Source organism: Coffea eugenioides, chromosome 3, assembly GCF_003713205.1.
Source record: "Coffea eugenioides isolate CCC68of chromosome 3, Ceug_1.0, whole genome shotgun sequence".
NCBI classification, from domain to species: Eukaryota; Viridiplantae; Streptophyta; class Magnoliopsida; order Gentianales; family Rubiaceae; genus Coffea; species Coffea eugenioides.
In genome coordinates this window covers 6,231,498-6,253,624 of record NC_040037.1, presented here as the reverse complement: position 1 = coordinate 6,253,624, position 22,127 = coordinate 6,231,498, and the positions used below count along the sequence as shown (strand labels likewise).

The 22,127-nt window shown below is 36.4% G+C and overlaps 3 protein-coding genes across 5 annotated transcripts; 1 reads left to right on the top strand and 2 right to left on the bottom strand.

The window, feature by feature from the left end:
- Nucleotides 1-816: 816 nt before the first annotated feature.
- Nucleotides 817-3,720, bottom strand: LOC113765311 (auxin-responsive protein IAA13-like). Of its 2 annotated transcripts, none has more exons than XM_027309444.1 (5): nucleotides 3,247-3,720; nucleotides 2,261-2,571; nucleotides 1,879-1,996; nucleotides 1,362-1,423; nucleotides 817-1,256 (listed from the first exon to the last, which is right to left on the bottom strand). In XM_027309444.1, exons 1-5 carry the CDS (start codon nucleotides 3,651-3,653, stop codon nucleotides 1,207-1,209), a joined length of 948 nt encoding a protein of 315 aa, XP_027165245.1. In that variant the 5' UTR covers nucleotides 3,654-3,720; the 3' UTR covers nucleotides 817-1,206. The 2 variants fall into 2 exon arrangements, with proteins under 2 accessions (XP_027165245.1, XP_027165247.1); XM_027309446.1 differs by having other exon boundaries at nucleotides 2,261-2,568.
- A 7,647-nt stretch (nucleotides 3,721-11,367) lies between these two features.
- LOC113765867 lies at nucleotides 11,368-13,256 on the bottom strand. The gene is made up of 2 exons (XM_027310113.1): nucleotides 12,891-13,256; nucleotides 11,368-12,561 (listed from the first exon to the last, which is right to left on the bottom strand). Exons 1-2 carry the CDS (start codon nucleotides 13,254-13,256, stop codon nucleotides 11,368-11,370), a joined length of 1,560 nt encoding a protein of 519 aa, XP_027165914.1.
- Nucleotides 13,257-15,900: 2,644 nt separating this feature from the next.
- On the top strand, nucleotides 15,901-21,398 carry LOC113765322. Of its 2 annotated transcripts, none has more exons than XM_027309459.1 (8): nucleotides 15,901-16,051; nucleotides 16,698-17,528; nucleotides 18,859-19,031; nucleotides 19,387-19,477; nucleotides 19,563-19,820; nucleotides 20,417-20,589; nucleotides 20,772-20,878; nucleotides 21,010-21,398. In XM_027309459.1, exons 2-8 carry the CDS (start codon nucleotides 16,755-16,757, stop codon nucleotides 21,021-21,023), a joined length of 1,590 nt encoding a protein of 529 aa, XP_027165260.1. In that variant the 5' UTR covers nucleotides 15,901-16,051; nucleotides 16,698-16,754; the 3' UTR covers nucleotides 21,024-21,398. The 2 variants fall into 2 exon arrangements, with proteins under 2 accessions (XP_027165260.1, XP_027165259.1); XM_027309458.1 differs by having other exon boundaries at nucleotides 20,992-21,398.
- The last annotated feature ends 729 nt before the right edge of the window (nucleotides 21,399-22,127 follow it).

Below are 22,127 nucleotides of genomic sequence, written 5' to 3'. Positions count from 1 at the left end.
AGATCATCCTAGAATTCTAGCATTTCTGCACGATATAACCAAGTTTGTCAGGACAACGTAAAACCAGAAAATGCAAAGTTTTCTCTAGGAATATCTCAGCAGCATTGCATATTGCAGCCTACCCTGTCAGGGCTAGAGCATCTTGTATTAAACACTCACGGTCATTGAATTCCCGCATGGATAGCAGCTGTCAGGGGATGAGTAGCCCTTTGATGCGCTGAGAAAGAGACACTTTTGTTTTTAGCTTTTCCAGCTGTTCGATGCACAATGCTTGCAACCAAAAGAAAGAACATTACTGAAAAAGGGATTTTCTTTCCTTGATGCACCCTCCACAATGGTGTCATACAGTTGGTTATTCGATCAACTAAAAGCAGGTCGTCGTTGATCGTGACTATACAGTCAAAACCTACTCGACAGCATAATCCGAATGATCAAGTTAAATAAACTGTGAACAGCAAGAGTGAACACATTTCAAGTGACAGCCGAACTGCATTATTTGGAGTGTAGGTTTGTATCATCCACGCACTTTCATTCTTTCAGCAAGAATCATATAAGCTTGGACCACATTTCAGAAGTCAGAAAGTATGCTACAAGCACATCAAGTTCAAAAGGTCATATTCTTGACAAGCATCAAATGTCATCGATGGATTCTTCTGATGTTAACAAAAAGCTAAACACCATGTGTGTTACACATTAATCCAGGGATGTAAACTGGTGCTCTCAAAATTCTCCACAATTAGGGTTGAAATTCTTTTGGTTCCCTAACTCTGAATTTACAGTAGCACTGGAGATTAATAGGACTTGCAGCTGATGTTGTAATCATCTAACGCACAAGAAAACACAACTTCTTTCATACAATCCAAAGATATTTAGCAAGAAATAATGAAAAAAAAAAAATCAAATTGTTCTCAGCAAACACATGAAGCTGGATATAAAGCAACACATATTTACATTATGGGACGGCCTTTGAAAAAGTATGTGTATGACTAAAAAAGATATGCAAAAACTGATTTGAATAGGACATACTAGACTCTGAACACAATAAAACAAAAAATGCAACCAAAAGCAACAACAATTAGGACATCTCAGTGAGCTGTTGTAACTTGTAACTCTTTAAGAGTTCTGTATTTTTCCTTCGTTTCCTTTTCAAGCTGTGGCCTCATTTTTTTTCTGCCGTTTTGTAGTTGGAGAAGAACCAGCACTCATTTAAATTGGCTTGCCCTTCAGTCTTTCATGCCTTTGTTGGATTGTTGGAGCTGGGAATTTTGAGAAGGTTTTTGTAAAGAAATATCATAATCACGATAAAAAATTGCTCATAGTATTGGAAGGAGGATGAAAATTTGCCTACAAAATGCACGTACCAATTCCATTAGCCTCTGAGTTCCTCATTATCCTGAGCCTTTTGACAGTGCATAGAAACATCCTAATGCAAAGCACATAAAAGTCATGTGTCAGTGTTGCAGCAATTATCACTTGGAAATTCACATCACACAGAATGATTATGTTTTTGTTGATTTTTTTTATGCTTTTGTTAATTGAATTTTTAGATAGTTATTGTGATTGTATGCTTTAGTCTTTCTGGTAAGACGAAAATCTGGAAACTTTTCTCCAGTATCTCAGCCTAAGATGCACAAGTTGCTCAGTTACTAGAAAGATTGGCTTTATATAAACATTCCAGCTGCTGTATACTTAGTTAACTTCTTATGTTAACCCTATTTCTTGTAACTGAACCTCTGAAACATCACTCAGTTGGTATTGGGCCAAATAGACAAAAGAATGGCATATGCTGCATTTTGACATAAATATGTTTCCTAGTGCACCGATCTTTCTGCAAATTATTTATTCCATACTTAGAAGGCAATCTAATTAGTTGCATACCCCCATGGTACGTCTCCCACAAGCATCCAATCTCCTTCTTTATCCTCATATGTGAGCACAAATTCGGATGATTCATCCAAAAGCTTTGGGGGCTGTCTGGATGATTCCTTTTCACCACCTGATCCGAATGATACAAACACATCTAAGTAACACAGAAGCAAGAAGACTACAAGAATGGTGAGTAACATCTGTTAACAAAGATATATGCATAGCAGATGGCAAGTGTTTGTGCTTGCTAGTAGTTATCTATCGCCATTGAAGGTGAAGCAATTAGATCTTGTAGCTGCAAGGGAATAAATAACCCAAAAAATGGTAAAACATATTTCTTCCCTTGGAGAGCAAAAGGCTATTTAAAGTCAAAAGGGAAAAAGAAGGATCTTACTAATTGCAATGGTATTAAAGAACATCTCCTCTAATGCTTCGGCCAAGGATTCATAGCAATTGTGAGCATTCAGATCCACTTTCCTTCCAATGGGAACTCCATCCATATTCACCTTTATATAACCAAGATGACCTTTGTCCTTTGGGGTATCATCAGTCTTGTGATTTCCATAGTTGGTTTTCTTCTTCAAATTTTCCTTCTTTTCGTTCCCGCCAACTCCCTTATCTTCTTCAACATTTGGATTCTTTGATTGGTTAACCAAGCTATTCATTCTGAATGCTCTAATAGGAGGCCATCCAACTACCTGACTGCTTCAAGAAAGCAAAACAACCGCAAGCTATAAACTTTTCCATCAAAGGGAGGACCAAAAAACAAAAAAAAAAAAAATGCTTACCTATAAATCTTAAATGCTGTCATTTATGCTGTTTAATCTAGCTAAATCTTGCAAGAGAAGCATGGCATATAAGTACAATGCTACCTGAAGCCCCATTATCTTCCAAATTCAGATATTAAAAGTTCTTTCACAATAGGGAAAAAGGTAAGAAAATAAGGGATTCAGTAACACAGATGAGTTCCACTGTCAACGAAATGATCCTTACAGGAATGGATTATACCATTAGATAACCAAATGGAGGAATCATTGTTGATCAAGGAAAACTAAAACCCCCCCCCCCAAAAAAAAAAAAAAAAACCACACACACACACAGAGTAACGGCTAATCAGACCGTAGTTCGCAAGATCACACACACCTAACACTCAAGGAACTAAAATGCAAACAAGAAATAACAAACACATGAAAAATCAACGAACTCATGAAACAACGAAAAAAGAAGAATCCAGAAAAAGATGAAAAAAAATAGAACATCTAAAGGTCATGTCTATTAACACTCAAAATACTGCAATTCAAGAGCACCAAACTGAAAGCAAAGCTTTCAAATGTAAAAGAAACTCTTTTGCATGCGAAAAAAAATGAACATAATTCTAACCTGACTCCAGTGGAGGCAGGCACATTCTCAGCAGGACTAACACAATCAGCAGCTCTTTTTGTACCAGAAACACCACCGGCTCTTCCAGAAAAGCCGTTAGGCAAGTCTTTGGCAGTCAATATCCTCCCATAGTCGCCCCACAATGACCCTTTATTCTTTCCCACCCCACCAGTACCGCCACCACTACTGAGACTCAGGCCTAACCCCAACTCAATTTCCTCTTCATTTTCATAAGATGAACCCTCTGAAGACAAGCCCATATAATCTTTCTCCACTTTGGACACAGCTGATGATGCAGTTTCATTTGACAAACCACTACCACCACTTCCACCACTACTGCCACCAGGTCCACCACCACTTCCACCACCACCACAACCACCACCTAGTAAGCCTAGAGTTTGTTCCATGGTGTGAACAAGAGAGTAAAACCAAAAGGGTTGACAGAAGAGAGTAGAGGGAAGAATGTGCAATGGTTTTGGGAGCCAAAAAAAGGAGGAAGAGGGAGTGAAGGAGAAGTAGGTTGAGGCCTTGAGGGGGTGCTGATGGTGGAGAGAGTGATGTGTATGGGACCCATATGTCTGCTAGTGCGCCTAGCACTCTAAAGGAACACTCTTTCTTCTCAAGTTTTCAACTTTTGATTACTTTTGTTTTTCCTTTGCTCAATTTCTCAGACCTCTTTTTTCAATTCTTTGCATTTTATCGCCATTTTCAGTTAGTCAGCAAGTTTGCGAACATGTTTTTGAAATTAGCTACCATGAAAATGATGTTTAGTCAACATTTTTGGTTTCAGCCACAAAAAGAGTAGAGGAAAAGAAAAGAAAAGGCAAAACAAGAAAGAAGCTAATTAAGTGAAGACCAAAACTCTTTTTTATTTAATTAAGCATATATTAATGACACTGTGTATTTCAATAACAGAGTAGTATTGTGTTTGGATAGAATATTATCTAGAAAATCTTTTGAAATAATTGTATAGTACAGTCTGTCATATAACGTATATGTGAATAAGGAGATGATTGGTAAAATTAAAAAATGATTAAATGAAACATGTTTATGATAACAAAAAAATAGTGGAAATATAATTATAAGACCATGCCATTAACAATTGCTTAGCTATTCCAAATCCAATACATGAATTCCTCAACAAAAAAAAAACAAACATGCATGCATGAATGAAGCTGTCATGCAGCAATTTGTCCAAGACTCCAAGGGTACATATACAACTGCTTCCCAAGTATAATAGACTCAGCATACCAAGATTGTTATAATTTCCAAGGTTGTAGGTTAATGTTGATTTCGCAATTACTTAAAGATTGGGAGAGAAATTTTACTTGTTGAAATTGATATACAGGTCATATAGACTTGATTGCTTAACTAATTATGTTTCTTTCCAACTTGATTAGTAAGTAACACGTTGGGATCATGGATTCAACTGATTTGTACAAGCTTAAATTATTAAAAAATAATAATAATAAATTTTGCACATGTAAATTATGTGTATGAACTATTAGGTTCTCAATTGTCTCAATCCGAGAAACTATTTTGGAAAAACAAATTTGGGATGGTTTTATTCATTTAAATTTGTAAACTCTTTAGTACTAGTCAAATGCAATAGATAATACTCCCTCCGTCCCACTTTGATAGTTCTGGTTTTTTTCACACAGTTTAAGAAAAAATAGTTAACTTTGTTGGAACGATCAATTTAGGTAACTATTTTTCTAAAATACCCTCACATTAATTAGAGTACAGCTTTATGGGAACTTGAATTGATGGTAAAAAAAGAATCAACTCTCATTAAATGGGTTAGGTTTCGAGTAACAACAACTTACATTGAATAAGGGTATTTTAGAAAAATTAAAATACAACTACATTCTTCAATTGGAAAGTGGACTACAATTCGGGACAGATAAAAAAGAAAAATAAGACTATCAAAGAGGGACGGGGTGAGTATTATATTGTTCTAAACACTTTATTAATTACTCTTTATTAAGTCAATGCTGTATTTTCCTTTTCTGTGTTGTCCTTTCTTTAGGGCGTAAGCAACTTTCTTTCTTTTGCATCTGTTTTTACCAAAGATGGGATCATACTCTAAATTCATCAAAAGTAAAGCATGACCAAAAAAAGTATACAGTTGGAGCAGACAAGATAATCAAGATTCAGGAGGGTGCTCTGCTCATTAAGAATCCTAAGTCTTCATAAACGTGTTCATTAATATAACAAAAAAAATTAAGTCATCTATGGTGTTACTAACATATTTTTCCGACAGTATCATTTGTCATGTAAAGCACTTCATTCTTTTACTTTGTAAACTTTATTTAACTGTCATGCACTTAAGAAAGTATATAGTAGCAAACAAGAAATTCATTCAAACCCCCCCCCCCCAAAAAAAAGAAGAGGAAAAGGAAAAAGGAAACGACACTTTCATTGATTATTAAGAAATGAATTGAATTTTTTTTACGGCCAATGGAAGCTTGATTTTCCGATGATGCGTCCTAATTTTTGGCCTAATTCTTTTTGATGATCGATTCATCCTCGAATCAAAAGGATAGAATAAGCACTGGAAATAATCAAGTGATTTTTTCTTCCTCGAGACAAACAAGCATCTTGATAATGCAAACGTGCAATGCATTTAACCTAAGAATTGTTTAGGTCCATAGAATGAGTGCAATTAACCTGCTTGCTAACAACATTAATAACTCTTAAATGGCCGACAAAAGAAACACAAAAATGGAAAGGACAAATGGCAAATCCTTAAACCAAGATTAACAAAGAGAAATCTTGCGGACTTTGCCTTGATATCGTAACTGTTGTTGTCATCATCCCAACAGTACCAAAGATTTTGACAATCTTAATTAAGCTTAGGTGTCTCTAAACTTTAGCATCAAAAAAAAAAAAAAGCAATGGCCAAAGTCTAAAGGTTGAGTCTTTTTACAAGGAAAAAAAGCATAAATATTGTCATTTTTGCTTCTCCATGCTCTCTAGCTTTCTTTCTTTCTTTCTGCTGTCGACTATTGTGAAGACAATCAGCACAAAACCCTGTTCTGGAAAGTAGAGACCTAAAACAGCTGCCAATCGGTGGCCTGTGGGCCTGTGCAAAAGCTGAAGAGAAAACTAACTACGAACGTTTATTTAAGAGAAGATGGGGCTACCACTAAAGTACGGCAATCCACAACCGAAAAAGAATTTATCTACCAACAAAAAGATTTAGCAATTCCCAGCTTAGATTCTTAAGCATCCAATTGGGACCACAGCATTATGTTTTGTAAAATATTTAAGGGTTTTTCACAACAGATATTTTATCAGTGGAAAGGCGTTAACGAAGTTAAAATATGGCACCTGAAATATATCAACAGACACGCATCTTTTTATAGGCATTATGAATAACACATTATTGACTATTTTTTTAAAATAAAAATTGTTGAGAAGAGGATTTAAATCAAGCAGCTTCTAAATTTTGAGATTTCAATTTTAACTATTAGACCAAGACCTCCTCTTTACATTTATATTTATATAGATACAAATTATATACATCATCCTTTACATTCTAAATATTTTCTCTATTTAAAATTAATTTTGAAAATATTAGCACTTGAGCCATCTTCTAATTGCTCTCTTTTGATCTATTTTGTTTTGTAAAAAGGGTAAAGGTAATTAATCTTGGTTTGCATTTTTTGAGATTCCAAGTACAATAAATGTTTCCAAATTAATTAATTACTTTTGAATACCATTTATACTTTCTATTATTGTTGTCCCTAGAGTTTTAGGGCATGGCTTTTTATCATAGAGGGCTGATTGCTTTCTTCTATGTTGAATTAGTAATTTATCTCAAATGCTTTTGGTATGCTAGTTGTCAAATTGGTCTTCATATGATCATAGACCATATTACATGTTTTTTTTTTTATAGCAACTGAAGATTAGAAGGCTCCATTTACTTTATGTCTATGTCAAGATTTTTTTAACGATTAAACCCACTATTTTATTAAATCTGTTTATTACTTACTGGTCATAATTTCATCATAAGGAATTGTAGGAAAAAAAATGGAGAAAATGTCAAGATCTCGGACGAGAAGAAGCACGAAACACGAGATATTGGCGATACAAAAGCGTAGGAGCATAACACTAACAGTGGGATCTAAAAGGTAAAAGGTTGTCGCATCAGAGCGACAAGCCGACAATGTGGGGCACAAAGTCACGTGACACACCGCATGTTTCTTTTGCCACGTGGACCGACAGAGTACGCGGCTCACCGGGGGCTTTTTGTGGGACCTACCTATAGTATGAATTAGTAGCATGTTTGTAGTTCGATACAGCTTGACACAGGATCAAACTTTGCCTCCCACTAAAATGTCACATTTAATTGATTTATTCACATTTAATTGATTTATTTTCAAAAAAAATTCAGACGGGTGTGCTATGCACTACTCGTTTGATTCGATGGTGGTTCAGTCTCCTTTGAATTATCCCTGGACCTCCTTAGATCCGCCCCTTCCCCTTAGTATATGATAGATTAGATTTATCGTCTCCGAAAAAAAAAAGAGATACAGCTTGCCACTGTTTTTCCTTTTTTTTAAAGGATTTGAGAGTAGGAGATTTATATACAATTTTACGCGTTTAATCAAATTGAATATTCTAGTGCTTAAATTTATTTGATTATTTTAATTAATTTAACTTATTTATCTATCTAACAAAAGTTTGAACGAGATATTTGTCCAAGTTGAAATAATATTTTCGAACATAAAGCACTGTTCAAATTTGGTTGGATTAATTAGCAAACCAAACTTAAACAGACTCCTATCAAGTCAAGTTCGATTTGAATATTAAGTAAGTTGGTTCATTTTTTAACTCTATTCAAGTAGAAGTATTTATGTGTTTGAGCTAATTGAGAATTTTTCATTAATTTATTTAAGATGAATCTTGCAATAATCCCTAGATTTATGTGAAAATTACCCTCAATTTATTCAGGCGTAATTGAGTACTCTATTGATTTGGATTTTTTTCCCATGTATTGAGCAATTTTGTAATTCTGTGTTACTAATGGAAGATATATTCATGCGATCTATTCATGAAATCCACTTGCAAGACGAGTTGATTATGTGTATGTAAATTCTACTTTTATATTAGCCTTGAAAGCAATAGTACTAAATCGAACATACTTAATAAAAGTAAACTTTTTTTGTTATATTTAAGTGAAAAATTAACTAAGACTAATGAGAAAGGCTATCTATTCAAATAATGCGAAGAAGAGCGTAAGTTGAAGCAAAACTATCATGATCATGATTTTTTTCCCCTCGACTTCTTGATAGAACAGGCATTTTATTACTTTCTTTAACTTTTTATTTTATTATATCTCGTTGAGCATTACATTTGCAATTTTGAAGTCTTAAATTTTGCTCATAATAAAGCAAAAGTAGACTCTTTTTTTTCACCACTGTATTCTGCTTTCTTCCATAATAATAGGTCTGAAGAATGAATTCAAATATTCTACACAAGGTTCACAAGTTAATTAGAATCATACCCCTTATAAATATTGAACCAAATGTTATCTTCATTTTTTTTTGCCCCAAAGTATTCACACAATTTAAACTTTGTCCCTAACATCCTCAATATTTCGTGTTTGCACACCATATTAATTATCTCGCCACTAAACTTACAATTTTGTCACTATACGTGGTTCAAACCTTGCCGTTCACTATTTGCCATTATATGTGACTTGTCACTTTAAGTGGTTGCATCCGTCTTGATCGGTGATAGTTCAGTCCTCACCGATTTTTTCTTGAGTCTTTTCATATCTCCTCTACCCATGGCATAGAATAAGTATAGATTTATTGTATTTAGTACAAAAAAAAAAATTATAAACTTACAATTTTGTCAAATCAAAGAACATGAATCATACAGGTAAAACTTCAAGATCACTCATTTCTTCCAAAACAATCCATCATCTGAAAACCAAAACAGACTTCACTTTGTCAGAAATTGAGTACAATTGCAGGCAAAACTTTCTTCAATTTTTCTTGATGGTTGAGGCCCTGATCCCATATTAGGCAGATGTTTAAAATACTATCAGAACGCACAATCAGACAAAGTCATGGTTGTTTTGGTCAGGCTTTCAGCAGGGTCCTGTGAATTGCAATGGAGGATCTATCCATCATCATCATCATGCATTTGACAGACGAAATATGTGAAGAGATACTTGCTATCATTCTGTCTCCACGCCGCGCGTCGCTTGTAGCCTCTTACAATGGTGCATATTTACGTGGACGGTGTTCCATCATTATCCAACATTTCCCTGCACTACTATAGTTTCATTACTGTTGCTTTTTTGGCTCCCTGTGAAAATTCATCTGCTCAAGGCTCAATGTGGAATTTAACGTCCAAGATTGAGTTCTGTTGCGTTTGAATACAAATTACTGAAGCTTGGTACTTCTTCCACGTTATATTTTGGAATCTCTTTCGCGAACATATTTTTTAATTATTTTTTTATTTTATATATATCAAATTGTTACGTTAATTTTTTTTTATAAAAAATATAGAAAAATGCAATCCAAACAAAGTAGAATCCATGTTATATTTTGAGGATCAAGTGTCAATCATTTGTTCTTGTATTTAGAGGGCTTGCTGTAAACAAAATTAATTTGTGGGTTATCTTCAATCACGACGCATAAAAAAAAATCTCATCAAATTGGTTATCGACTAGGCAACGATGGACTTTCAACACATACTTAAGAAGGTGATAAATTAATTGCAAAGAGGAATGAACTTAGGAAAAAAGAAAAGGAAAACAAAGGCTTGTAATTGTTTGGATTGCTAGTTTCGTGCGAACAATTTTTTGAGTTTTTCTGGGAATATCACTGAATTTTCAGCTATTTTTTTCATGTCACATGCATTACTGCTTAAAAAAGTAAGAATAAATCTAATATACACCGACAATATATACACTATCATGATTGGATGCACGATACATATGCAAAATTTTGGTTTCAAATTCAATCGAATTATGTGTTATTCATCCACTAGTGAAAGTGTATACACTCTGTCAGTGTATAGAAAATTAATTCAAAAAGGTAATACAACATTGGGTTTGGAATTGGGTTTGTTTGGATAGTGTATTATTTTGTTTGGATAGTGTATTATTTGAAATATTGTTTGGAATAATTACTGTAGAACTTTTTGTGATGTGATGTAGGTGAGATAAAAAGATGATGGAAAATATAAAAAGGTGGATTGGGAAATGTGTTTATGATGAAAGGGAAATATTATTTGAGATAAAAGCACTATCCAAACATTGTTTTTCTACAAAAGTACTCAAAAAATGCATCCAAACTGGCAGTAACATGGTATTAAGATTTTAAGACAACGAATAAAATTAATAAGGCAAATTTTGTTCTTTATTTTCCTCTCTTCTTTTCCAATAAAAGTTCTTTAATTTTCACATAAACCTCTTTGGGGAAGGTAACGGCGCTTTAATAGAATAGATGGCTGCAATCTGTGTAGCAATAACTGGTAAAAATTATTTGGTGGCTTGGTGCTAATTAACCATCTCTGCTCAATATTATAACAGTAACAGGGCATTCTGTCAAATTTCAAAAGCAGCTAACTCGAATTTAATTGCATATTTGCCATTTGGACCAACCTCCAGGCAGTACCTAATTAAGCAGCCACCGCAGAATGATTTGGACATCAAGCAGAAACGCAGACAAATGAATTGAAGTACCACATCCTTAACTACTTCACCTAACAAAAAGGTTAGCATCTAACTAAAAGTCTTGATGAAGTTAAATAGGTATTCAACAATAGACCAATACTGAATTTGAAATCCACAATGAAACAAGAAGGAAATGCAGATGAATATTCTTCGTATACATATATCAATACAACCCCAAAGGAAACAAAAAAAAAAAAAAATGGAAAAAGAAACAAGATGAGAAGATTGGCCTAACAGCAACAACATTCCCTTTTCAAGTCCACCACCTGCCCCAACATACCTGATTGTGCCATGACCTCCAAAATTTCCTATAGGTTAAATTTTGGACACCCCATTTTTTTTTTTTTTTGAAACGTCTTGATCACAAGCGGCCCACATAGAGATAGACAAAACAGAAGGTTTCTATTTGTGGTGTTGGGCCGTCAGAAAAAAGATCGACTGCCAACTGATGGGCTTTGATACCTGGCGCTCATGGTTTTTTTTCCTGGAGGCTTACCACAAATGCATTGGCATTCATAACCATAAATATTACCAAAGCATGAGAACATCCCAGTGCCACCATCTGTGTGCCTTCTCTTATGGTGCCCCGTCGACCGGAAGCTGCTCGACGCGTAACCGCGATCATACAGCGGCGGGAGCTCCGTTCGCCACCTCTCGAGCTTCGACCTGAGTCCTTCGACGCTTTCATCCAAGCTCCATCCATCCAACACCGAGCTCCGCTCCTCGTCCAACGGGTACTTCTTCTCGGCCATTGCTGCAGCCACCTCGGACGGCGAGGGCCCCACTTCGGAGTCCGACCAAAGAGAGTTAGCCTTCATTGGGGCCCCAAACACATACTTCCCATTTGCTTTCGGCCCACCATACTCGTATGCATTCAATTTAGGAACGGGCTTTCCAATAGCCATTTTTGGTGGCTCTTTCAGTGGAGGAATTGCTTTAGAGATCGTGACATATTTATCATCAACAGCCTTGTTTGTTGGTGGCTCACTTCCAATGTCAGACCCAGGCTTGGGATTGGCCCCTTTGGTTTTAACAGCTGGTTTTAAATCAGTGGCCTTGACAACAGGCTGCCGATCTTTGGGCCTAACATAGGAAGACTCTTTGCTAACAACGGAATCACTAAGCACCGAACCAGACTTGCCACCTCTTTTCCCTCTACTTTTAGGCTTCTCCCTGAGCTCTGCACCGCTGATCACCGAACTTGCCTTCCCTTTCTTTGGAAATCCCTTAAATGGTTCATTAGAAATGCTGATAATGGAATCATCCTTTTCAAGAGCTCCCTTCTTCTGAAGTGGGATTGCCACTACAGAGCCATTTGGAGATGTTTTATCAAATGTCACACGCTCGCTGCGTTCACTTTTTGTACGGCGCAGAATTGGCTTCACATTCGGTGCATTGGTGGTATTATTATTGATGTTGTTGTTGATGTTTGGATTCTGATTTTCGATCTTGGTGTGGTTGTTTTGAAGATGTGAATCATCCTCCCCCATTAGATCACGATAACCAACGGCTGAAGCGCTTAATTGTGTATACAAAGGCATGCTACGCATAGAGCTATCGAGTAATGTCACGCCAATGTTCAGTATTCCCTGTGGACGTCCTGATGGACGGCGTACCTGATCAAGGCATGCAATAACTTCCAGCATCACAAGTTATCCTCTAGAACGATATCATTCATTTTCCCATTGGCAATCAATCATTTTCAATAACAAAAAAGACGACCAGTAGGTTTGTATGTTTATAATGATTAAACTTGGGTCAAGTACTGTAACAATCATAATTTCTCGTGACCGGAAATATGAGACGAGTTGCATGCATGCCTGATCTAGATGCATATAAACATGGCAATTGTTAAAAAAAAAGGAAAAGATCTAACGAACCCTTTAATCCTAGAACGGAAAGGGTGATTATATTCATATCAATAATGCTGAGAAAGAAAATGTACCTGAAGGGCAACGAATCGCATGCCAATATGGTTGTGGTGGCGTGATCGGAGGAGAGGGGGAATGAGGTTTCCGACGAGAACGCGAACGGTGCCAACGAGGGTGTCTTTGAACCAATGGACGGCATGGATTTCAATTTGGACGGCAGAGGTATCTTGTCGAAGAAAATCTTCATCAACCCTGAAAACAAATTTGTCATTCCAAGTAGGGTTAACATGGCCACCAGAATCCACACGGCTAGAGAGTTTTCGGGAGGTATTCACCCATGCAGTCGCATAGGTTTTCATTTTCTTGGAGACAGGCTCCAAATCTTGGGCTGAAATGACGTTGATTTCCAAAAGTTGGAAGGCTTTCAGGTTACGTGCCATGATTGATTATCCAAAAAGCTAGGACGCAAATTAATTTGAGGTTGCCTTTTCAAAGAGGACGATGATGATGATGTATTACGGAACAACGAATCTTTGGTCTAAGACGAGGAAGAAGAAGAAGGAAACGAAAAGGAGGAGGCAAGGAGAACAGATTCCACTCGCCGTCCGATAATGGGACGACGAGGGAGAGGCAGGCATGAATGCGAAGGAGGTACCGGGCGGAGTGGGGAAGGAGAGGATGGCCTCCCAAGAGAACATTCAAACCAGCGCATACGAAGGAGGAGAACTCAATCTCTCTTTTTGACCAATGTTCTCATCATCAACTGCCGGATTTTGTCATCCCTTAAATATGTTATATACATCTCCTAATTTTTGGCATTTTCATACAGTAGCAATGATCAATTTAAGGATAATGGTTAACAATCAAACGTAATTACTTTTACATTTGACTTCGACTTCGGTTTATTGTCTCATGACACATAGCTATGCCTATAGCTATTAGCTAAGCCCAATTTAAGCTTTAATTAGCTAAGATTAATTCTTTTATTGTTGATAATTCTACTGGTAACTATTTTTTTTTATCTTTTTTAAGGGATTTTATTGACTAGATTCTTAATAGACCGCTAGAAACAAAAAACTATACATCACATATATAGTCATGTCTAGGTCAGCTAATTAATCACAAATCAAGTTGGTCAATTTATTTAAAATTTAAACTCTCAAAATTAAAAATGATGGGAATGCTCAAAATTTCTTACTTAGTTTAGTTACAAGGTTTCTTTTTGAACCTAAATTAAGCATATTTATTGTTTCATCTTCAAACCTTATCCCTGGTTCACAACTTAAAAGCACCTGCATGCATGAGGGTATTCACTTCAACAAAGTCTATGATATGCTTTTATCTTGATTAAAAATGGGGTTAATTACATTTACCTCCCCTGAGGTTTGACCAAATAACGAATCGATCCCTGAAATTTGACCAAATAACAAAAAGGTCCCTCAACCGTTAGTCTTTGCCGTTGACTGTTAGGGTTAATTACATTTACCCCCCTGAGATTTGACCAAATAACGAATCGATCCCTAAAATTTGACCAAATAACAGATTCCTCTCCCACACTAACTTCTGTCACTTATATGTAACGGAAATAGCCAAAAGTCTGAATAACCCTTATTGATTTCCATCAAAATTTTGACCTATCGATTTTTGTGTTTTCAAAAAAAAATTTTGGTTAACAGATAAAATTTTGAATCCAACAAATTATTAATTTATTTAACAGATAAAATCAGAGTAAATTTTGGTAGACCTTGTGATGCAAAATTTGCCATACACATATTTTGTAATTTGGTGAAATAGTGTGACAAATTTTGGATTACATCAGGTAATACCCATTATCCCATAAAATACCAGTGCTTTACGACTTTTTCCAATTATATGAACAAGTAACCCATTTTTCAAAAAGTAATTTATTTAAAAGATAAAGTAAAATTAAAATTCCAACGAATAAGAGGGTTGAAAATGTAGTACGCATTTTTTCTTTCCATAATGTACCAGTTCCTTATACTTTTCCTATATTATATAAACGAAGTACCAGTTTTCTATTGGCATTTTTACTCTATTTATTAGTAACCCCATTGTAAAACCAAACCAGCAGAAGGCTTTTCTACACAAAACACTTTGTCACCACAGGGATTTAAAAGTAGTTTGGTCAAACCACAAGGGAGATAGATGTAATTAATCCTTAAAATTTTGATGGAAATCAATAAGGGTTATTTAGACTTTTGGCTATTTCCGTTACATATAAGTGACAGAAGTTAGTGTGGGGAAGGAATCTGTTATTTGATTAAATTTTAGGGATCGATTCGTTATTTGGTCAAATTTTAGGGGGGTAAATGTAATTAACCCTAACAGTCAACAGCAAAGACTAACGGTTGAGGGACCTTTTTGTTATTTGGTCAAATCTCAGGGATTGATTCGTTATTTGGTCAAACCTCAGGGGAGGTAAATGTAATTAACCCTTAAAAATGATGGGAAAAAACATTGAGGAAGGAAAAATGAGGAGGGTTAATTCCATAAAGCCCCTCCAACTTTTTAATTCAAACAATCTGCCCCATCCATCTTTCGATTTTTCACACTTGAATTCAATCTCCTAACTGGTCTTTGATTACCATATTGTCAAACGGCTATTTGACCCTCAAAGAAAGACTGATTAGAAGAATGTTCCTAAGATTTCTAATTCATGAAAAAACATTAACGCATTTATATGTTCATCAAATTTTTTTTTTGACGATTATCCATTGAATGCTCAATTTTCTTCTTGAATACGGAGCCCTTTACACTACAAACCTAAATTGATGGAAATTAGCATGAACAATATGATTAGAACAAAACATTTCCCCCAACAAGAAAAGGAACAAAAAGATTCAATTCTTTTGGCTGTGGGAGGCTGAACAATAGAGAGTGGCTTATTGGCCAACAAAGGTGCTCAAGATCGTGACACGTTTCTATCTGTTATGTACGTGGCCAATCCCACGCAAGATTTCTCATTTTCCAAGGCAGGAATAAGCATGTAACAAAGAGGACTTCCCCTCTCTTAAACCTTTTGATCTCGTCCTAGTAAACTTTCATCTGGGAAATGATCTGAAGTCTAAACTCCACGCCAATTGATTGATGTTGCTGCAGCCTTGCTATTTCTTCATCCTCCAGAATTCCCAAGTTCCAAAAATATCATATTACACTACTATTAATTCGATAATGAGTAAGCAAGCCTAAAGTTACAGCTCTTGATTGATCGAAGGTATGCGCATCTTTTTGTTGAATTTCAGGGATTTCTTGATCAAAGGTACATACATCTTTTTGTTGAATTTCAGGGATTTCTATCTCTGTAGCTAGTCATAGGTTTATGTCATTAGTACTAGTTAGTAATATAATTGTCTAATTGACTCTTGCATGCATATATTATTAATTAACAGAGTCAAAAGTTTTTGTTCTTTGTCTTTTTCAATTTAATGGCAAAGTCTTCTGTTTGAGAACAAGAACATGAAAGATGATAAGTACTATATTACCTTGTCGTTTTCTTTTCGTAGAAATTCAACAGGGATAGAGCTTAGATTTCTACTCACGTGCATAGGCGTTATTATTGCTTTTCCAGTTTATTGTTGAAGAAAATCACGTGCATCTTGCAATTTCCAAGCTGTTGCTATCTCTTACTATGTACACTTGCGTTTCAAGATTGATGAAGATGTCGACTTCTCACCTACCATCTTAATCCTTCCCACCAGGATTTCTTAATGCATTTTCTCTTAGTTTCAATTTGTTGAAATCCCTTCCATGTATAATACTCAATTAAATCAATTCTTTTTTCATTAATTGGTTTTGACTTTGAGTTTTTTTTTTTCATTAATTAATTTATTGTAATTCTTGGGTCTTATTTCTGATGACAGATCACATCTTGCACAGCCTCAAGCAAGAAGTGTATAATATTGATCAAAGATTCACAGATGCTATTAAGAACCTCTTGGGCTCCTGTTAGGCAGACTTGGACCCTCTTCTCAGATATCCCCAATAGAGAATTTAACATAAGAAACAATACTAAGATAGACCGTGATGGTCTTGGTCACCTAACAGCAAAACTCTCATCCATCTTGAGCTCAGTTTCTTGCAACTCAACTTCACCCAATATTTCAAGTTTGTCTGAATTCAAATTAAAATCTGGGCGAAAAGTCTTTAGCAGAGCTCTATCTGACAGTAGTTTAGAAGGGTTGGCCTCAAATTCACATGAACTTGAAGAATTGTTCTTTTCAAGAATGTCGAGCGACGGGTGTTCAAGTGAGCAGCACAGTCTAATGTTGCACACAGAACCGTCTTTTTGTATATATAATAAGGACGATGGGGAGGAAGAAGTGATTGGAAATGAGGATTTGGCGGCAAAAATGTTGGCAGCGAGAGATGGGATTGCGGATTTGGGAAGTCCTAAATTCAGCTTTGGAAAGAATGCAATGGCCTCGATTGAGGAAGATGCAGATGAGGAAGAAGGAAAGGAAGAGACACTGGGTGAGTTTAAAGATTTGGGGATTGAAGGTGAAGCTATTAGTAGTCCGTGGCCTCTTGCTGGAGGACGTGGTGGTAATGATGATGGTGTTGATGGTGGTACTCTGGACTCTGGATCGCCAAGATTTGATGAGAATGGTGATGTCGAGGAGCATTACAAGAGGATGATCAAAGAGGATCCTTCCAACCCTTTGTTCTTGAGGAACTATGCTCAATTTCTTAAGGTTAGTGCTCTTCTAGCTAGTTTTGTTTGTGATCTACTTGTTCTCAGCTTCTTCAATTGTTCATTGTCGTTAATTTCTGAAAAGAGTTAGGTGAGGTGGACTCTGCTCGCAGTGATAACAATACACACTCTAAAAGCAATTTTCAGGAAGCAGATATAACTAATTTCTAGTCCTCTTCTAACTAAGCCCCACACAAATTAATTTCTGTTTCCAAAAAGGACAGTGTTTCAGATATTTCTATATTAGTAGGCCCAATGAATCCGCGAGCTTGCTTCGAGTTCCTGAAATGATGGCCCCCTGGCGTGCGCGTTGATAATACTATGTTCTCTTCTTTTTGGTCCTTTGGGGATTATACTGCATTCTCCAAATTATTGTGGTGCAGGGCTACAGTTTGGATGCTTCTGTGCTTCTTTAGTTTGTGAGCAAGTTCGTAAAGGGTGCAAGTCTTAATAGCCATTTGTTCTGCCTAGAAACATTTAGAGAATATTAGCCTAGCATACCATATTCAAGGAGGTTGGATTCAACTTGAAGTTGGTTGGATTTGAGCAGGGGTTTATTTTATTTACACAAATTTGATACTTTTATTCGAAATCACTTTTTTTTTTTTTTAAATTATAGGAATATATGATTACAGAAATATAAGGAAAGTCATATCTTAAAATCGGCCATTTCTTTCTGTTCGACTACTTTTTCTTTTTTCCCACAAATTTTCTCAACTCTTCCTTCTACTTCTCCTCCAGATTTTCCAACTGAACAACCTATTCACATTTGATGCAGTGCAGCTTCAAGCAAAGGAGCCCTGTGTACCGTCCTATCAGGATCTGATAGGAGAATGTGATTAGCGTCAATGAACCTATACAGTTGCCTAAATTGAAATGCATATTGCTCGCCATTGAGAAATAATTATGTCAGTTTCTGGAATTAGAATCTGTTAAAATTTAGAATGCATCAAAGTTCAGCACAATATATAAGTATTTAGAAGCATGCAGTCTGAGGGATGAAGCTGGATTATGTTTATTCTCAGTGGACTTCCACCAACCACAGAATGTATGTAGCATTTGAGCTATAGGCTTGCCCTGATAAACCTACATGTTTTCCCTAATTAGCTGGATTCACACATTTCCAGAATTGAGATTGTATTTTAGGCTGTTGGTCTCACCTCCTGTTGCCCCTCCTCTTTCCCATTGCAACACCAACGAAGCTATTAGTTCAAAGGAAATGGGTGAGGGAAATTAAAAAATATCACAAGAATTTCGTACTACAGCTTTTTTTTTTTTTTCATTCTTATATCTTGTTGATGCTGAATGTGATTGATGGTATTGCCTAACAGTCCAAGGGGGAACTTTCTGGAGCTGAGGAATGTTACTTTCGTGCTACACTTGCCGATCCTAAAGATGGGGAAATCATGCTTCAGTATGCTAAACTGGTGTGGGAGCTCCATAATGACAAAGACAAAGCCTTAAAGTACTTTAAAAAGGCAGCTTGTGCAGCTCCTGAAGATAGGTACATGCTTAAACAAGGCATCAGTAGTGCGAGGATATCCAATTTTGCCCTCCTCAGAGCAGAGTGCATGTTTGTATGGGGGGATTTTCTGTCTCATTCTTACGTGCAAGAACAGGATTTTTTAGTAGCTGAAAACTAGACTAGACACTCATCGTAAACTTTCAGATAATTCAGCTTCTCTAGCATTCTCACTGTCTAGATGATAAAAGCATGCTTTAGTTACTGAGCTAAAGGTTTTGTCTAACTGGTTGTATTATCCACATGACCACCAATTACTCCGTGCAATTATCTGTCTCCATATCTAAATCAGCTCATTCATGTGCTTGATTGCTGATCTTTGTTTTTCCTTTTGCAGCCATGTGCTGGCAGCATATGCCAGTTTCCTGTGGGAATTAGATGAAGATGAAGATGAAGTGGAAAGCAGCTCATCAAATGAGCAGAGACAGGTTTTTATGTTTGTACAATAATTTTGTCCTTCAAAATGCTCGTTTGTGTCTTTGGCGTAAATTTATAATCGTTGGGATTTGTTAGGTTGAAGAATTTGGTGGTCAAATGGATCAATGTCACTCAGAATTTGCTGAAGACCAAAGACCAGCTAGCCCCCCATTACATCTTGCAACAGGGCTTGGAATTGACATGGCTGGTTTTGGCGGTACCATGGGGTATGCTGATTGTATGAAAGTAGACTTTAGTGACAGTATTAACGTCGAAGAGTACTATAGGAGGATGATTGAAGAGAACCCTTCCAACCCTTTGTTTCTGAGGAATTATGCACAGTACCTTTGTGAGGTTGTACCTATATTTCCTTTCTTTTCTTTTCTTTTTTTCTTTTTTCCTGTAACTGATCTAGATACTGTACAGTTGATTAAGCATAACACAGGTCCATGTTACTGTCTTTCCTCCAAAACACTAATTTATAGGCCTTTAGACCTAAATTTGATCGTCATCAAATTTCAGCAATTTACTTGATTATTCAAGTTTTCACATTATCTTTTAATTTCTAATTGTGATAAAAAAAGTTAAATCATTTGATAACCTAGTACCTTGCAGTAGCATCTTGACATAGGTGTATATTGGATGTGATTATTTTCCAGTCAATCGGCAACATCTATCTAACCTATATTAGAACTGGGCCAAGGGGGCCTAGAGGGAGAGAAACCAACCTCTAGACCAGAGGTCTTCAGGCTTTTGCATGGTCTATCGTGCATTTGCCTGCAATGTTAAAGAACTCAGGCTTTCTGTTTTCTGTATCATTTACTCCTAGTTGTCTCTGGGGTCACATGAATTCACTCCTAGTTATCATTTACTCCTAGTTATTCTAATTTATTGTCTCTCTTTAAGAGAACATTGAATTCACTGTTTGTGAGAATATTTTCCACTTGCAGACCCAGGGAGACCTTCGAGCAGCTGAAGAATACTACTTGCGCGCAATGCATTTAGATCCTAGTGATGGAGAAATAACATTACAGTATGCTAAGGTAATATGGGAACTTCGTCAAGACAGACATGAAGCATTACCCTTCTTCAAGCAAGCAGTTCAAGCTGCACCACGGAACAGGTAAGGATGATTCCAGTCTACAAGTACTGCAAATGTTAGGCCATTTTGTCAGGAACACTAGTAGAAAATGCATGTGATTATCAGAAGGATATTGGGGTTTCTTGTTTTCCCTCCTGAAGATGCGGCTACTTTTGTGTGATGTTTTTGGTGCCTAAATCTACTCTTTGTTTTCTTGTTTGCAGCGATGTGCTTGCAGCATATGCCAGTTTTCTCTGGGAAACAGAAGAGGATGAAGAGGAGGATTTGGGGTTGCGGGAGAACGACCATGTGGCAGTACCCCATGGAACAGGTACTACTGCAAATGCTTGAAACCTTAAACAAGTTGCTGCCTGATTACCTGAGTTTTGAGTCCTAACTAATTCTCGAAAAGTCGACCCTGTTTCACTAATGGTGCTTTTGTAGTCATCTGCATCTTAACAGAAAAGAGAAAATAAATGTACCACAAAGAGATGCTACTTACTTGAGCTGATGTACTACACGGAATGGCATTGCTTGCATGGAATGCGAATGGTCTTAGAATAAAATCGCATCGCGACATGAAGGTTTGTGATCTAATAAGTTGGAAGTTTTCAACATGAATAGTCTTCCTTTCCTGTAAAAGGTGTAGTCAGGCGCAGAAACATATCATTAGAAAAGAGTTAACGGAATAGTCTTGGAGTAAATGTAGAATATGCCTTGCAGGAAGGCACTGAAAAATAGAGCAATGGATAATTCCATTTCACCTATCTTCTCCTTGCTTTTGATGTATATAACATTTTTGGAATTGCTTTTCTGCTATTTGGCTTTTTCTCATTTGTACTCGGGAAAAAGGTGCAAACATTTTGGCCATAATAACTATAAGAGTACCGTAGGCATTCAGGATATATTTTCAGAATATATCAGAATATTAGATAAATCAAGCTAATTTCCTTTATCCTTGTATAGTAATTTGAATAAGCCAATCGAACAAACTCTCTCTCTCTCTCTCTCTCTCCTTTGAGTACGTGGTTTTTGTTGATTCCTCTAATGTATCCAAAGGCTTCCATTAATTAAGTTCTTGCATACGAACTGTTTAAGGTGAATAATGAATATAACCAACAAGCGAGAGGAATCTCAAGGCGGCAGGATGCCTTTTTCCTTGGAGTGAACCAAACTTACATTCTGATCTTTTGCAACGCATGAAATCTCTCTAACAAGTGTGGTTGGTCAACTTTTAAAGGTGAAAAATAATAAGAATGGTACAGGTTCCATTTTAACGGCAAGGTTACTGTAAACATGAATTCGTCTTACCTTTCTGTAGCCACAAAATAGTTGATTATAAAAAAACGTTTTCTTTCTAATTGTGAAAAATGTTGTTCAGCCGTTGCACAACTTTTTTTCCGTTCGATTGTTGGTGCTGGACAGGAAAAAAGGGCTCCCTTCCAATCTTTAAATCCTATGTAATGACTTGAATCTAGGCACCTGGGTACTGAAACAACCGGCTACTCTTGATCAAATTTGTTCTCAAATTGCTCCTCGGATCTAGTCTAGTTCAAGTGCCTCCTCACCGTTTGTGGTCC

Excerpts from the sequence above, each read along its gene's own strand:
- LOC113765867 (XM_027310113.1), bottom strand. The coding sequence starts at position 13,256 with ATGGCACGTAACCTGAAAGCCTTCCAACTTTTGGAAATCAACGTCATT. Across the intron at positions 12,562-12,890 it reads TGCGATTCGTTGCCCTTCAG|GTACGCCGTCCATCAGGACG; the intron begins GTACATTTTCTT and ends TGCCTTGATCAG.
- LOC113765322 (XM_027309458.1), top strand. The coding sequence starts at position 16,755 with ATGCTATTAAGAACCTCTTGGGCTCCTGTTAGGCAGACTTGGACCCTC. Across the intron at positions 17,529-18,858 it reads ACTATGCTCAATTTCTTAAG|TCCAAGGGGGAACTTTCTGG; the intron begins GTTAGTGCTCTT and ends ATTGCCTAACAG. Across the intron at positions 19,478-19,562 it reads CATCAAATGAGCAGAGACAG|GTTGAAGAATTTGGTGGTCA; the intron begins GTTTTTATGTTT and ends GGGATTTGTTAG.
- LOC113765311 (XM_027309444.1), bottom strand. The coding sequence starts at position 3,653 with ATGGAACAAACTCTAGGCTTACTAGGTGGTGGTTGTGGTGGTGGTGGA. Across the intron at positions 1,424-1,878 it reads GTGGGAGACGTACCATGGGG|GATGTTTCTATGCACTGTCA; the intron begins GTATGCAACTAA and ends GCTTTGCATTAG. Across the intron at positions 1,257-1,361 it reads CTCAGAGGCTAATGGAATTG|CTCCAACAATCCAACAAAGG; the intron begins GTACGTGCATTT and ends CAAAATTCCCAG.